Source organism: Malus sylvestris, chromosome 5 (genome assembly GCF_916048215.2).
Source record: "Malus sylvestris chromosome 5, drMalSylv7.2, whole genome shotgun sequence".
Lineage (NCBI taxonomy): Eukaryota > Viridiplantae > Streptophyta > Magnoliopsida > Rosales > Rosaceae > Malus > Malus sylvestris.
Window position 1 is genome coordinate 1846808 of NC_062264.1, and position 15528 is coordinate 1862335.

At 34.1% G+C, this 15528-nt stretch overlaps 2 protein-coding genes and 1 pseudogene across 12 annotated transcripts; 2 read left to right on the forward strand and 1 right to left on the reverse strand.

The window, feature by feature from the left end:
- Nucleotides 1-820: 820 nt before the first annotated feature.
- Nucleotides 821-2312, forward strand: LOC126621517 (bZIP transcription factor 11-like). The gene has a single exon (XM_050290035.1). It carries the CDS (start codon nucleotides 1094-1096, stop codon nucleotides 1952-1954), a length of 861 nt encoding a protein of 286 aa, XP_050145992.1. The 5' UTR covers nucleotides 821-1093; the 3' UTR covers nucleotides 1955-2312.
- Nucleotides 2313-2750: 438 nt separating this feature from the next.
- Nucleotides 2751-13800, reverse strand: LOC126621567 (damage-control phosphatase At2g17340-like; annotated as a pseudogene).
- On the forward strand, nucleotides 4263-7417 carry LOC126621529 (CTP synthase 1-like). Of its 11 annotated transcripts, none has more exons than XR_007623024.1 (10): nucleotides 4263-4372; nucleotides 4509-4571; nucleotides 4757-4819; nucleotides 4945-5002; nucleotides 5389-5507; nucleotides 5605-5707; nucleotides 5912-5981; nucleotides 6065-6188; nucleotides 6278-6412; nucleotides 7142-7417. XR_007623024.1 is itself a non-coding variant. In XM_050290059.1 (10 exons), exons 3-7 carry the CDS (start codon nucleotides 4792-4794, stop codon nucleotides 5953-5955), a joined length of 294 nt encoding a protein of 97 aa, XP_050146016.1. In that variant the 5' UTR covers nucleotides 4269-4372; nucleotides 4509-4571; nucleotides 4757-4791; the 3' UTR covers nucleotides 5956-5977; nucleotides 6065-6188; nucleotides 6278-6412; nucleotides 7142-7417. The 11 variants fall into 11 exon arrangements, 3 of the variants coding, with proteins under 3 accessions (XP_050146014.1, XP_050146015.1, XP_050146016.1); XM_050290059.1 differs by having other exon boundaries at nucleotides 4269-4372; nucleotides 4945-4976; nucleotides 5389-5475; nucleotides 5912-5977; XR_007623028.1 differs by lacking the exon at nucleotides 4757-4819.
- Nucleotides 13801-15528: the final 1728 nt, after the last annotated feature.

Here is a 15528-nt window from a genome sequence, read left to right on the forward strand (position 1 = left end):
AAGATACATATACTTAATACAATAGACATACTTAGTACAATAGGGGTGGTTGTTGAGTCTGAAAATAATAATATGTCTGATCTAATATGTTCGAGAACAACGATTATTTATTTTGTTTTACAAGCGGCACGTAGATACTGTAACGAAAGGGTGATAGAGTTAAATTGATCGATTAATATACACATAATTCTATTGATTAGGATGATCTATCTACACGTAATAAAGGGTAGAGGTCTAGGTCATCCACACGTAATACATAATTCTATTTATTAGGATCATCTGCCCGTGATAAGTGGTCTAGTCATCCTTCAAGTAATAAAGGGCAGAGATCTAGGGGACCTTGAGTGCATGGCACCGAATTACAGGACATGGATTCTCTCCGGATCCATTGTTCCTAATTCACTAAGTCACATCATCTGAACTATTGAAATTTGATTTAACGATTAAAATTATTATATCTTTTAAAATGGATCCCTATTTGTAACCGTTGGATTAAATTTCAATGACCGGGATGATGTGATTTGGTGGATTAGGACCAATGGATCCGGAGAGGATCCATGTCCTGAATTACAAGCCACTTGCATTGAACATTTATTTCATTGCCATGGTCAAACGGCTTAGTAGAAAAATCTGGAATTTTAATACAATCATCTTGAAATATTCATGAACATTCTTCAATTAGAATCACTTTAAAATTCATCCATTTGAATACTTTTTACTTAAGAGAAAATTGAATGTCTTATTTTAAGATCAAAATTTTACCAAAAATAACCAATAAATTATAACTTAAATTAGAATAAAATATAAAATATAATATCGACTTAATCAAAATCCAACTCTCCGAGTGCTTGATAAATTCCACATACAGGCGCAGGACCCATTTAGTTCAATCCTTCTCTATCGTCTTCCTTTACTGGCTTTATTACTGTTCATGATTTCACCTCCCATCAAACCCTACAATAATAATACTAATTATAACTAATATTTCTACTAGTTTCTCAAGTTTTTTGAGTTTTTGTTTTGGGTCCTGCAATAATCTCTCTCTCAGTTAATTTCTGTGAAAATCTGCAAAGTTTTTCTGTGGTTTTTATCAATGGCTTCGTCCAGTGGGACATCTTCAGGCTTCTCCTCCATGATTCGTCAAAACGCAGGCTCTGAGTCTTCAGGCTCTGAGTCCATGATTCATCAAAACTCTGGCTCTGAGGAAGACTTGATGGCTCTGATGGACCAGAGGAAGAGGAAGAAAATGATTTGGAACCGGGAATCGGCGAGGCGTTCTAGGATGAGGAAGCAGAAGCATTTGGATGATCTGACGGGCCAGATCAGCCAGCTGGAGAAGGAGAACCGTCAGATCATCTCCAGCCTCTACATCAAAAGCCAGCATTACATGAACATTGAGGCAGAGAAATCTGTTCTCAGAGCCCAAGCTGATGAGCTCAGAAGCAGATTGCAGTCCCTCAATGAGATTGCCAGTTTCTTGAATGCAGACAATGGTGGGCTCCATGCAGCTGCTGCAGATATAAGCTGCTTCAATGGTTTCTTCGACCCCTTGAGTGTGTCAAATCTTAATCAGCCTACTATGGCCTCTGGAGATATAAGCTGCTTCAATGAGCCTAATAACAGTTTCTTCATCCCCTTGAATCTGTCAAATCTTAATCAGCCTACTATGAGCTGCTTCAATAAGCCTAATAACAGTTTCTTCGACCCCTCGAATCTGTCAAATCTTAATCAGCCTACTATGGTCTCTGCAGATATAAGCTGCTTCAATGAGCATAATAACTGTTTCTTCGACCCCTCGAATCTGTCAAATCTTAGTCAGCCTACTATGGTCTCTTCAGATATAAGCTGCTTCAATGAGCCTAATAACAGTTTATTCGACCCATCGAATCTGTCAAATCTTAATCAGCCTACTATGGCCTCTGCAGATATAAGCTACTTCAATGAGCCTAAATAACAGTTTCTTCGACCAATCTTAATCAGCCTACTATGGTCTCTGCAGATATGTTTAACTACTGGTGGTGATCGTGATCGTGATCGTGTTCGGTTTATTTATTTATATCCGTGTCGTGTTCGTGTGGACTTACTGATACGATGCGTATGAGCTTATTTGCATTTTGGATCGATTGATAGAAACTAGAGAGAGAGGTGTGTACTTTTATTTTACTAAGGAATAATTTTATGTGTTAAATGTAAAACAAAAGAGCTATGGTGTTTGCTTTGGTCTCTTATTACCATCCATTCTTCTCACACTCTTCTTTTTATCTTATTTTTTATATAAAAAATTCAAAACAAAATGTAAACGTAGCGTAATCGCAATCATTTAAATAGAAGGAGATAGAAGGGGAGAAAGATTAGAAGGGAAGAGAATCCTACATCATGGAATTTTCTTATTAGCTATTAATGTAGTTGTTTTCCTATTTCTTTTTATTATAATATTGACTAAGTTCTCTTTAATTTGTCTTTCTCTGGCATGTATGTCCTCGTTTGGCAGTTCGGACTGTACTAATTATTTTTGTCAAATAAGATAAATAATCCTTGGATAGTACTGACTAAATTAGTTGGGCGTTTGGTGCAGTATCGGACTAATGACCGTATTATTTATACCGTGTTTGGTACTGAACCAGATAAGAAAAGGGAAAAAAAAATTGACAATTTTTTGTTTGTTTGTTGAACTTTTCTCATATTTATACCTATTGAAAACCACACAAATTTTCAATAACAAACAAAAATAGTAAATTCCACACATCAAATTCAAAATATTTTCCAATAACATAAAAGAAGGTTCACAAAACACAACTACAATCGTTACGTTATATAGATTAATATCACATATCTAAGTTCACAAAATATACAAATGCAAGTTAGTTTCAGTAAGAAACAGTTTGTCCAGATAGCTAAAATATATGCATGCAACTGCTTTGCTTTCAGTAAGAAGCAATTTGTCCAAGCTTCAGAAGCTTTGAAGTATCAACACCCTTGAGCGTTCCGTTCTTGTCCTTCAACTGGTAAATGCCACTTATAATATCAGTTTCAAGTGTCAACCAAGATTTTTTATTTTTTGAAAAAGATGACATGTCAACCAAGAATTTAACTAAACATTACTCTAAATTTTTGTGTTACCCTTGATATAATCTCAATCAGTTCAGTGTAAGTTACATCATTTGATAGAAGGCAAGTCATTAGCTGCCAACACAACCTGCATAATAAGAGGCAATCATGTGAAAATGCTCAGCAAGGCTAACTCATTCACAAAGCATTCATAATAAATTTCAAATCCAGGGAAAGGGAGGATACTAGAAAAACTTCTTGGGTTTCTACAATAGAACCAGATGCATTGAACATAAGAACAAGATTTGACAGAAAACCTGTGTCCCACGCCAGAGTAATTCTCTTGCAAATGGTAAAATACCCAAAATAATATCAGCACAATTGTCGACAAATATAACATCCTGTGAAGTTAAAGAGATAAATGGTTGATACATAAGAAGCATCTTAGACTTACAAAAATTCTATATATTCTATATATACTAAAATCCAAACTTCTGGTCACTGTTCTAGGGCAGTGTGTGGACCAAAAAGTCCCTCAAGTTAGTCTTCAGTCATTACTTTTTGTCTTTTTGTACAGTAAAATTCCGAATTTGCTCTTTATATTCACCCTTTCCTCCATCTATGGAATCTTTCTTTCAATCTTTTCTTAATTCTTTAAACCCATGTATAGGTATAGCGGGTGGGCAGACAAAAAAATATTATAAAAATATGATTAAAACCGGGTCACGTGGTTTTGTGGCACAACAAATAATAAAAATTTATACCTTTTAATTTTTTAAATCTGGGAAGACAAATTTTTTTTTTTTAAATGTGATTAAAACTAGGCCACATGATTTGTGGCACAACAAACAATAAAAATTTATACCTTCTTAATATTTTAAATGGAAAACTAATGAAAAGGGCTTGAAAACTTGTTTTAATGATAAAGACAAAATAAAGGGTAAAGTGAATAGTACATGATTGACTTTTTAGTGTAAAAATGTGATTTTTCATTAAAGTGAACAGTACCGGGTGCTTTTCGTTAAATTTCTTTATTTTAAACCCATGTATAGCTGGTGGGAAGATAAAAAAAATATTAAAAAATGTGATCCACAGTGAATTTAACGGAAGGAGGCTGGAAAAGTTGGGGAACCGGGCCTCTCTTACCACGTGTTGGTCATCGTGAGGTTTGCTTTTCACTCTATACCCATTTCTGCTTTTCTTTTGTTCCGTTTCCAACTTCTTCTTGGCTTTTTCTTTCCGTTCGCTTCTCTCTCTCCAGTCTCTCACCTTCTGCTTATTTTCGAAGCTAGCTTTTTATCTCTTCCGCGCCACTGTTGTTCCAGTGAGTTTTGCGTTTTTTCCAGTGTATCTGATTTAGTATTTTTCGTTGGTTTTCGATTTGCAGATGGATTTTGTCTTTAAAGTTTCTTTTTTTTTTTCATTTTGGGGGTTTGATATGTGCGCTTATTTGGTTCCAGGAAACGCTCATGTCCCAATTTTGGGGCTTTCATGTGCAACTTTGCAAGCCCTTTGTGTTCAAGGTGTGTATATAAAATCTACTTTTTCTTTTGGGCTTTTTGTGGAACAAAATTTAAATTTTTTTGGGGTGGTCTTCTGTTTGCAGATGTGTCTTGCATTTAAATTTTGTTTTCCTAACTTTGGGGGTTTTATTTCTGTGTTCGGATTCTCGGTTTGGCTCTATGATTTGATTTTCTTTTCATTTCAGGAAACGGTGGTCTTTGTTTTTTGGAAATTTTGTATATGCGTTTGCAAACCATTTGTGCTGTAGGTATATAATTTCAAGTTTTCCTTTTGGTTTTCTAATGATGAGAGTTTTGATTTTTTGTGTGTTGTAAAAGTTAAATGTGTTGGAAACTGAAATTACGGATTTTGTTTTGTTTGGATTTTAAGCAGAGTCACTCACCAAGACTTTGCAGGGCACAAGGGTACGATTCAGACTCAGGATATGCAAGTATATATTGATTTGATTTCTGTTGTATTGTTTGAAGCTTTGTTAACAGTACTAGAGTTGTTAAATTTGTCCACCATATATATTCACCAAATTATGTCTCAATGTTGTTGCTGTTACTCGGTCATGGGGTTTCTTAAGATAGACTGTTATCAAGTTCGAATTATCTAATTTTCTTTCTGCATATTATTTTTTAATTATTTTTTGTTTTAGGAGTTGCAATTGTATAATTGGATAAGAAAACTAGAAAAATATGTTCGATTAGAACAGATAATTTTAATCATATCTTTAATTTATTTTTGGATTCTATCTTGGTATCATGTTGAGTGTTAGTCTTTTGTTCAAACTTTACGCTGCTGAGTTTGTTTAAACTTTAATTGTAATTGCAGGTTGATTTGGACCTGGGCAACTATGAACGCTTCCTAGATGTGACTCTTACTAGGGATAACAACATTACCACTGGCAAGATATATCAGGCGCTTCTAACTCGATTTTGACTTCCTTTGTGGTGTGTATCATTTCCTAATTTTGACTTCGAACTTGATCTTACTTATAGTTTTTAGTTTTTGAAAAAATGTAAATGTAATAACTGAGGTTTGTAATAGGGAGGGAGACACCATCAGTTGCTGGAATCATTAACCCCGGTTTTGAGGGATTTCAAAAGCTATTTTTCGGTCAAGAGGAAATCGCCATACCAGTGCACTCAAAGTAAGTCGCCATTCTCTCATCCTCTTACTAGATTTCGTCTTTCGTGGCTGCAAGCCACCTTTTGTATAGTTATGTATATGCATGTATGCTTGGTTAATCTTAATTTTCCATATCCAATATATTCAAATCATGTTATTAGTCAGATTACCATTCTTGATCTGGTGTTTCGAGATTGTCTGACCTTTGGGTTGATAACTGTTGCAGCATTGAAGCATCATGTGCCGCACATCCTACTGCTGATGTCTTAATCAACTTTGCTTCATACAGAACGTTGGTGATTATTCTATGAGTAGTGTTTTGGAGTGCGAAACTTCTATGGTTGTGCCTAACAATGAATGTATGTTGACATATCTGCAGTGCTGCCACTTCTTCCATGGCTGCTCTCAAGCAACCAACCATTAGAGTTGTGGCAATCATTGCTGAAGGTGTACCTGAGTTAGACACTAAGCAATTGATCGTATATGCTCGGGCAAACAACAAGGTTACACGATTGATGCAAAGTCATCTTAATTTCACTAACCTGGGAAAATGAACTGGCGATACTAACTTTAATTATCATATCTCTTGCAGGTTGTCATTGGCCCAGCTACTGTTGGAGGAATTCAAGCTGGAGCTTTTAAGATTGGTGACACTGCTGGAACAATTGATAACATTATTCACTGCAAGCTATACAGGCCTGGATCTGTTGGTTTTGTCTCCAAATCTGTATGTAGCTAATCCAATATCTTGAACTTCAGATAATTTGGTTATTCATAAGACTTTCATGATGTGTATACCTTAAATGTTTAGTGAATTGGAATTGAGTTCATTCATTTCTGTCCTCTGCCCTTATGTTGGCAAGACTGTCCAGGTGATGGTACAAAATCACAATGTTCATATGTCCTACCTTTTGCTTTTTTGCTTCACTTGCTTGAACGCTGATGACTGCCTTTCTTCCGTGATGTGAGTCGATATAGGTGGTTCCAACACATAACTGATGTCATTAAGACATGGGTCGAATCTCTTTCAGTCATTTCCATCGATGGAAAAGAGGGCCCTGCAAATTTTTATGCAGATCATTGGGAGCTTAATTTATTAGTATTTATGTAGAAATAGAAATAATTATAAATAAAACCTTCTTATCAGGCATGACCTTTCTTTTGATGTTTGTTTGATTTTCTTTTGTTGGTTGTGTTTTGCAACTCATAAGAACAATAAGTAAAAGGTAAAAGCTCTCCATAACAGGGTAGGCTTTTATTCATTTTAAAAATCATCCGTATGGTAGTTGGTAGATTTTTTCTATTTGAGATTTCTTATTGTTGTGGTAGAGTTATGTTGAGATTTCTTTTGCTATTTGATATTTTGCTATACATTCTTTACATACAATTTAATATGTCCATTTATGCTCTCGAAAATTGATAAAATATATATTTTGGTTCTGCATCTTTGTAACAGAATGGACAACCTCCCGTGATTTGCAAGCTTTTAAACCACCAAAAAAAAGGGTCTCTGTGTGTAAAGTGTGGAGAAGTTAAGACAGGTAAATTTCAAACTCATGTTTGTACAAGCTGTTATAATTTGAACAAGTAACAACTATATATTTTATGCAAATACTTGGTACATGTTTTATAAATTCTACACACAATTCTTGTAACATATTTGTTCCCTTATGTAACATTTATATACAATACTTGCAATATATTTGACATTCCCGCAGCAACGTGCGGGCAACTTTCTAGTATTTACTATAACTTAGAAATGTAACTTGCCTTTTTCCAAGATTTCTTGGTCCATTTTAATTTGAAGGCGTCCATGTCATCGATAACCCAATGTCGAGGGACGAGGTTTTGACAACTAGCTAAAAAGGACATCCCATCCTTTGAGAAAATTTCTGCAAGCTTCAGGAACATAAAAGAAAAAAAAAAGGGTAAATGTCAAGTAGTTTCCAATGAAATATCGCTTTAGCAACAGGAAGGAGTGTTACAAAAAACAATGTATCGTGCATACCAAAACCCAAGTAGTCAAATTTCCAATATTTACTAGTTCTAAAACAAGAAAATCACATACCTGTGCGGAACCAAGATCAAATATGTTTCCGGCAAATATTCCTCTAACCAGATTCTCTACCCGCTTGACTTCATCTTCAATAGCATCATTAAGATCCACTACATTCTCAAATGGGGATATGGCCTTGGCATTCTCTTCATCCTGATGCGTTTAATTGCAATTGCAATAGCCAACTCAATCAATTATCTACACAGATGGACTAATAAAGCGTCCAATAACAGTTAAAAAGCACCAACCTTGACTTTCTTGAATATGTCTTGGAATCCCAACTTCCTAAGAACTTGCTCACGAAGTCTGTAAAGAAGCTAGATTTCCCAAACAAATCACAAAAAGTTAACAAACGGCGTTATATCATCACTACTACAACACAATAGAAAGTGAAAAATCAAATCAAATCAAAACTTGGAGCTTACAATGCAATCTGGCGGGCCGCCGTGACTTTCAGGATCCTTCTTCAAGTCCTCAAGTATTTCAGTGTACCTTTCAGGCAAAAACACAAACAGATTGCAGCGCTTCCAAAAACCCAATTCACTCCATCGCAAAACAATCAGTAAAGTGTGTACCTTTGAGCAAATTTCTCAGCTCTGGCCGTAGCATCAGGGACCGAAGAGTCGGACTCAGGTCGTTTCCGGTGAAAGAGCGGCTGCAGGTCATCAGGTTGAAGATCCTGTCAAGGAAATCGATTAATTGGATTTCCATAGTGGTGGGTCGTCGCAAATTGAGTCAAGAAGCTTCATCGTCCAACCCTAATTAACTTCACAGAATTTTATAGAAACAGAGAGAAGAAGAAAGAAGAACGAAGGCTGAACGACGAGAACAGGAATGAGTCTTGCGAACAATGCGAGGGAGAGGAACGCGGCGACCGAGGGACAGAAAGAGCGAGCGTTGTTTCATACCCGACTAAGGTACTGTGATGTGAGAATAAGCGGTTGTGAAATAAATCAGCAGTGTTTGGTAAACTTTTTTGTAAAAGTGCTTTTGAAAAAAAAAAGCAGTCTAATAATGGGTCTTTTCATTAAAGGAGCACTGTAGCTCCGTGTGCTTTGAAAAAAAGCCAGTTTTCCAAAGCTGCAAATAACAGCTTCAGCTTTTTCCTTTGATTTCAGCTTATTCTCACAGCAGCTTTCAAAATAAGCTTTTTTTTTTTTTCAAAATAAGCTTTTTTTCATGGGTGTTTTTTTTTTTTAAGCACCTCACTCCCAAACCGCCCCTAATAATCCTTAGGTTTTGGGGTGGATAAATTAGCAGGCGTTTACCGTATAAAACATGTGGCGGTCAGTACAATCAATCCGGATGCTATTTAGTATGGAGCCGTACCAAACATTCAGGTCCGTATCATTTATTCTATTCGATCCCTTATGCAGGCTACCAAACGAGGCCATCACCTCTTTATATTCGACACAAACTCGTACTAAGGGTTTAGTCAAATTAAGTACGAGTTTGAGTTAAATTGACTAAAGTAACGTATTTCGTCTATGGTCAACATTTAAGTTTAAATTATTTTATTATTATTTTGATAAATTTAGGAAATTATTATTGGCACTTCAAAAATCTCATTCTACATTCCAAACTTTCTATATTTGAAAAGAAAAATACACTTGTAAGGAGTGTAGAACGAGATTTTTGAAATGTCAATAACACTTCCCTAAATTTAGTGTGTGTGTGTATATATATATATATATATTATCATTTTAAGAAGAAAAAGAAGTGGTCAGAGGGATTAAATATTGACTTGTGAATTTCAAACTTTTTTATAATGTCTTGATGCAATTATACATGTAAGCTTTCTTTTTTTTATCAATAATGCACAATTCTACCTACACGCATCTTCAAGAATTTTTCTAAATTTTTGCTAAATTAGCTAATAAATAGTGTCAAAAGCCAGAAAAATTAACTCAACTTCAACAACACTCTATTTTAAGATAACATTAATATTTTTTACTTTTTCAAGAGAGCTATAATTAAGAGGAGAGAGAGAATTGAATAGTTGGAGAGTTTTAATTTTTACCAATTGTTCAAATGTTAAATTCTCTCTCCTTCTTTATAAGTTTATAGAGTGATTATTCATTTTGTTAGTTTGAAGATTCATTTAAAGAGTCTCTTGGAGCAAGGTTTGTTGGCTTTTTGCTAAAATAGTTAACAAATGTTGTTTTATAGTCTTTTTAGGGCAACTCAAACAGCTCTCACAAATATAACTTTTCAAATATAAGTTTGTAACTTACGTGACAATTTAAAGAGTAAAATTTGTTACTTCACAATCTTGTTTTCCAACAGATTTTATAAGTTTTAATATTGTATTATATACTATCTAAATAAGAAACAAGTTGTCCCACATCAGTTTTATACGGCCTGCAAATAGGCTTGAAATCAAGGATAGTAAAGGTGGATGATGCATTTTCTGATTTTGTTTCTCTGCCACCGCATGTTCTAGTTTTTTCAAAGATCCATATATATGGCTAATCATCTTTACCAAGGATCACCTTGAAGACAAGTTTTAGTGGTAGTGTCCCGATAAATATGTCAGAAGTGAATCTTTCTTGTTAAGAGGAAATAGCCATCACTCGAGGAGAAAATTGAATCAAGGATTATTGAAATCAAATAATTGAAATGGGTAACTATATATACTTGATAAAATCTTATCGAAACAATAACTTGCCTAAGCACCAGGTGCGAAAGAAACTCACACGATAACCCAATCCAATTTTTTCACAATTCTTCACTAATTCAACCTGTAAATCACTTCAAACACTATGTACGATTGGAAAATGCTAAACTTTTGCAAACAAAAAATATTTTGAATACCTCAACGCTTGGGTTGGTTCGGTGAAGAAAAAGCGCAATGACAAATATGCAGCAAAACAAGGATTAAACATGAGACAAATATGTAGAAAATTGATTTTGTGTTTTTATTTTATCAATGGGTGTAAAGATAACTTATATACTGAATTGGGTTTATGAGGGTAGTTTAGGTAATAAATTTGAGTTTAAAGAGATATTGATGGTTTAATTAAAATTGATATGGGTGTAGAGATTAAGTTGGGTGTAAAAATAGTTTATGGGTTCAAATAAAATTTCCCATTAATTATTGGTGCGTGGGTAAAGGAGTTTGGATGAAGAGCGTATGGATGGGTGGCCTGGGATTTCGTAGGGATTTTTAAAGGAGCGGGGGGAGTGGGGAATTTTTCATGTGAGTCTAGTTTAATGGCGGAGGTAGAAGCGGTGCGGGCTGCGTTGTTGGCTTGTGTTGACATGGAATTTGATGTGTTTCAGATTGAATCAGATTCTAAGGGTCTTGTGGATATGATTAATGACAAGGTTCAACCAAATGTTGTAACTAAAGCTCTTCTTCTTTATATTCAATATGTGAAGCAAGGGTTGAGGTCAATAGATTTTATTTTTGCTCCTCGTATTTGTAATACGGAGTAGCCTCTTTCGCCTTACGGGATGGGGCCTTTATGTCTGGGACTAATTTAGGTTAGAGTGGTTATTTAATATTTTGACTTTTAATATAAACCCTTCAATTCAAATATAATGAAATTCTTACCTTCAAAAAAAAAAAATTAATGGTAATGGTGAGAAATGAAAGTCTATGTTGCTCTACATATTTCTTAAAAAAGGTGAATTTAGCAATTCTGTTGGAGATGCTTTTATCTCTAAGGTTAGCAAATTGGAACCAATTGTTGGATTGGAAGTTTGAAAAGTAGACATTTTCTTTAACACAATCAAGATATTTATCCTTCCTTTTCCCCTTCAAGATTTAGAAATATCGTCATTTGAATAATGCTCGAACCGGCTTCAAGTAATTAAAATTCTTAAAGTCTCACATGGGTTAAAAGTCTAACAAATTTCAAATTTTAGCATGCCCTTAATGGATAGGGTGATTATTATCATTGTAATGTATAATTTTCTTACATAATCCACGTTACACAAGGTGAAATAAAAAATCCCCCCCCGCGCGCGCGGGGCGAGATTCTCAAAGATATCAGTATCATATGAAAGTTTCCAACCATCTTAGGCAAGAGATGGTGATTGATCTTTCTTGAAAAAAGTACCACAACTAATGCTTTTCTCCTCATGGAAGCTCAATTATAGGTCAAGTACTTCATATTATGATAACCCACACACGTCCTATGATGTGAGTCTCTCCATGTTCTCTTTTCTAGGACTTTTTTGCGATGTAAATTTGCAAGTGATGAGAATGCATTTTTCGATTTGCAATATATCGTCATTGTTATCTATGTGAGTTAAACATGAGACATCTCTAATCAAGTGGAGACAGATATCATTAAAACAAAAGCTATTTAAAACTGTTAGATCGATGAATTCTTCATTCTCTATCGCATTCTATATTAGTGGCAGTTCGTTGTATTACGTTACAATTTTTTAGTAAAAGAAAGGAGTATGTCAATACAAACAATATGAAGCAAAATATTTAATTTAGGCCATATTTGCTTATATGTTATTCTCACAAGATTTTAGACTTGATGATTTACTTTTCTTTGCAAGGGTAAAAGTAAAACCAACGATTGTGAATCTGAGGGAAAGGCAAAATGATGAATGAAATATTAAAAGGAATAACGAAAGGTAAAGGGTAATAAAACCAACTAAGTTAAAGTTAATAAAAACTTAAGATTGAATTATGGTTTAAGTCACCAAGTGGGTAATGAAAAGCTCTAAAAAATTATAAATAAAAAATTATAAAGTCACCAAGTGGGTGCCGGGAACAATTTTAGCACTGCAACTTCTGAAAGACATGTGCACGATGAACTGAAGGCATCAGAAATAATGAAGTTATGGCTACAATATTAATTAATTTAATTAATTATACGAGATCTACCTGCTAAACCTGCACAAATATCAAAATTAATGATAATTGGACAGTAACTTGTGCTTAGATGCTGCTTACTTTACAATTAGCTTTTACGTGAATGTGTTTGTCATATTCATTCAGCATTTTGGAAACAAAACACTAATTAATCAAATAATAGATGAAAAGGAGGCACACTTTCATTGATTCACGCTGATTTAGTTAGGAAGAGAAGTTTAAAAAAATACAAATAAAGTATATTCAATTTTCTTTTTTTATTTTTTATTTTTTATTATACAATGATATTTTACTCTAAGGAAATGGAAGATTGAGTTAGGCCACACAATAGATCATTTACGAAGTAAGTATCGAACTCAACATACATTATCGTCATTTATGTGAGTCAAATCTGAGACGTCTCACTTATAACTGAAAAGTAACTTTACTAAATCTCAATACTAATTGGCAAGTAATAGTTGCATTTCCTTAGATAGAATTTTCTCTTAATTCAAAAATAGTGGATTGACCTAGGATTCAACATATCTTGACAAGACACCACACAAATATAAAAAAAACATATATCTTGACAAGACACCACACAAACATAAAAAAACAAAAGTGATGTTGTATTTTTTTTAATTACTTAAAGCACATGTACATTGTATTAAGTTCGAATATCCATCCTTTACGTTGATGTAAAAATAAAATGAAATAAAACTACTTTAGAGTACTCCAATGCCTCCAACTTGATATTTTTTATTGGAATATTTGAAAATTAGAGATTCTATCGTTTTCTTAAAGAAACAAACAAAAGAAGATAATTACGTTTTATTCTTTGCTTAAAGTCAAATGGAAAAGGATTATAAGAATCCCATGATCATAACAGTTTATCGTACATCGTGCGGTTAGAAATCATTTCAAAATTTAATATAAATAGTACCTAACGAAAACTGATCGTACAATGTACGATGAACGATCACGATCGCATGATGGTAAATTTCTTATCCACTATTTTGTAATTCATCTTATTGTTTTAATAAATTGTTATCGTTTCTTCTTAAAAAAATAAAAAATAAATCACATGCAATTGTCATTAGACAAAAAGAAAACAACAACAGACCTCATCCTCGGATGAATCACTCTCCTCAACTCCTTCACCAAGTTCAGAACTATCACTTTCATCATCATCATCATCACTGGCCGCGCCATCATTGTTGCTTGTGTTATAACACCCGGCCATGGTTATACTTGACAATATTAACACACACACCCTCAAAACAATAAACTCGTTGAATCAAACATGGCATGGAAATTTAATTCCTACATCTTTAGACTCATCCTTTTCTACATATTTGCAGTTACATCATCTCCAGAGGAATCATTCTCTTCACCTTCCTGTTAACCATAGTATAATATCTTTGAGAATTATACAGAGAAGACCATAGAAGCTTAAAGAACAAGAAGCTTGAGAAAGAAGTCAGAGAAAGTTTAGAGAGAGAAAGAAATATTTTCATATATTTTCCTTAATGATCCAGATCAATACAATCACACATATATCTAATGAAAGCTTCTATTACAATGTCCTTATCCTCTAACTAAATCTTGTAATCTAGTCGTTTATATATTGACAGATGTCATAATCCTGATGGCTCAAGTATATACTCTAACATCCCCCTTAAGCTCAGGTTTGGATGAACCAAGCATGAGGTTGCTGTAGTGTGTACTGAAAAAGGTGCACTTAGCCCCTTTGTGAGTATGTCTACAAACTGTTCTGAAAAGGAAACAAACTGAACAAGAAGCTTTTTGCTTGCCACCCTTTCTTGAACGAAATGAACATCGATTTTAATGTGTTTAGTCATCTGGTGTTGTACTAGATTGAAAGAGAGAGCTATAGCAGACATATTATCACAAAACAGTACAAGAGTATAGGAAATTTTGAGTTGGAGAAATGTAAGCAGCTGCTGAATCTAATCCAATTCTGCAGCTATTGAAGACAATGCCATATACTCAGCTTCGGTAGATGAGCGAGAGACTGTTTGCTACTTCTTGGAGGACCAAGAAATTGGATTATTCCTAAGAAAGACAACTAAGCATGTGGTAGACCGCTGATGCGAAAATTATCTTAACACACAAATTTAACCATTTTTTGACAATTGTAGTACAAGTATAAGTAGGGATTGTTCTGAACCGGGGATTAGGAAGGCTTGCTAATAACCTCTAAACTGACTCAAAAACATAAAACTAAATTTAAAAACACTTAACAAGACTCACAAGACTCAAAGCAAACTTAAAATACTCAAAACAGCTTAAAACAACTAAATAAACTTAAACTAGACACTAGGAATGACTTTGGACGAAAATTGACTTTTACTTGAACCAAAACATTTAAAAACACAAATTAAAACAGATTCTAACTAATTAGACACACTAAAGTAAAGGGGGATTGAGTTTTGGACGAAGTTGAAACAAACAAACAAGTATGAAAAACTAGACAGATTGTATAACAAATTTGAGAAATAAGATGATGGATGGGATAGCTAGAGACTTTTTCTCCACACATGATATGTATGCAGACAACTCGATTTCCAGTTACTACTTCATTGAATTATGAACGACAATGCTCCAAATTAACCATGACATCACTAATTAACTCTCAGATTTTCCTTGTTTTATTGGATTGGATGACATCATTCGACAACCCAAAACATTCTTCAAAAGTTCCCTACATAGAGATACAATTCCCTACATAGAGATACAATCAAATATCATTACGTTTAATGAAAATCATAAGCATTGACAAAGCACTTGCAACTATGACATCATGTCACTCATGCTAGGAATTGAACTTAACGCGATCGTTTATAAGCGACATTCACTACATGTGAATATAAGTTTGTAACGATTATGTGAAACTTCCTTATATTCTAGCAACGGATTTATGCATGCCAATTAAGTGTCGACCCTTAAT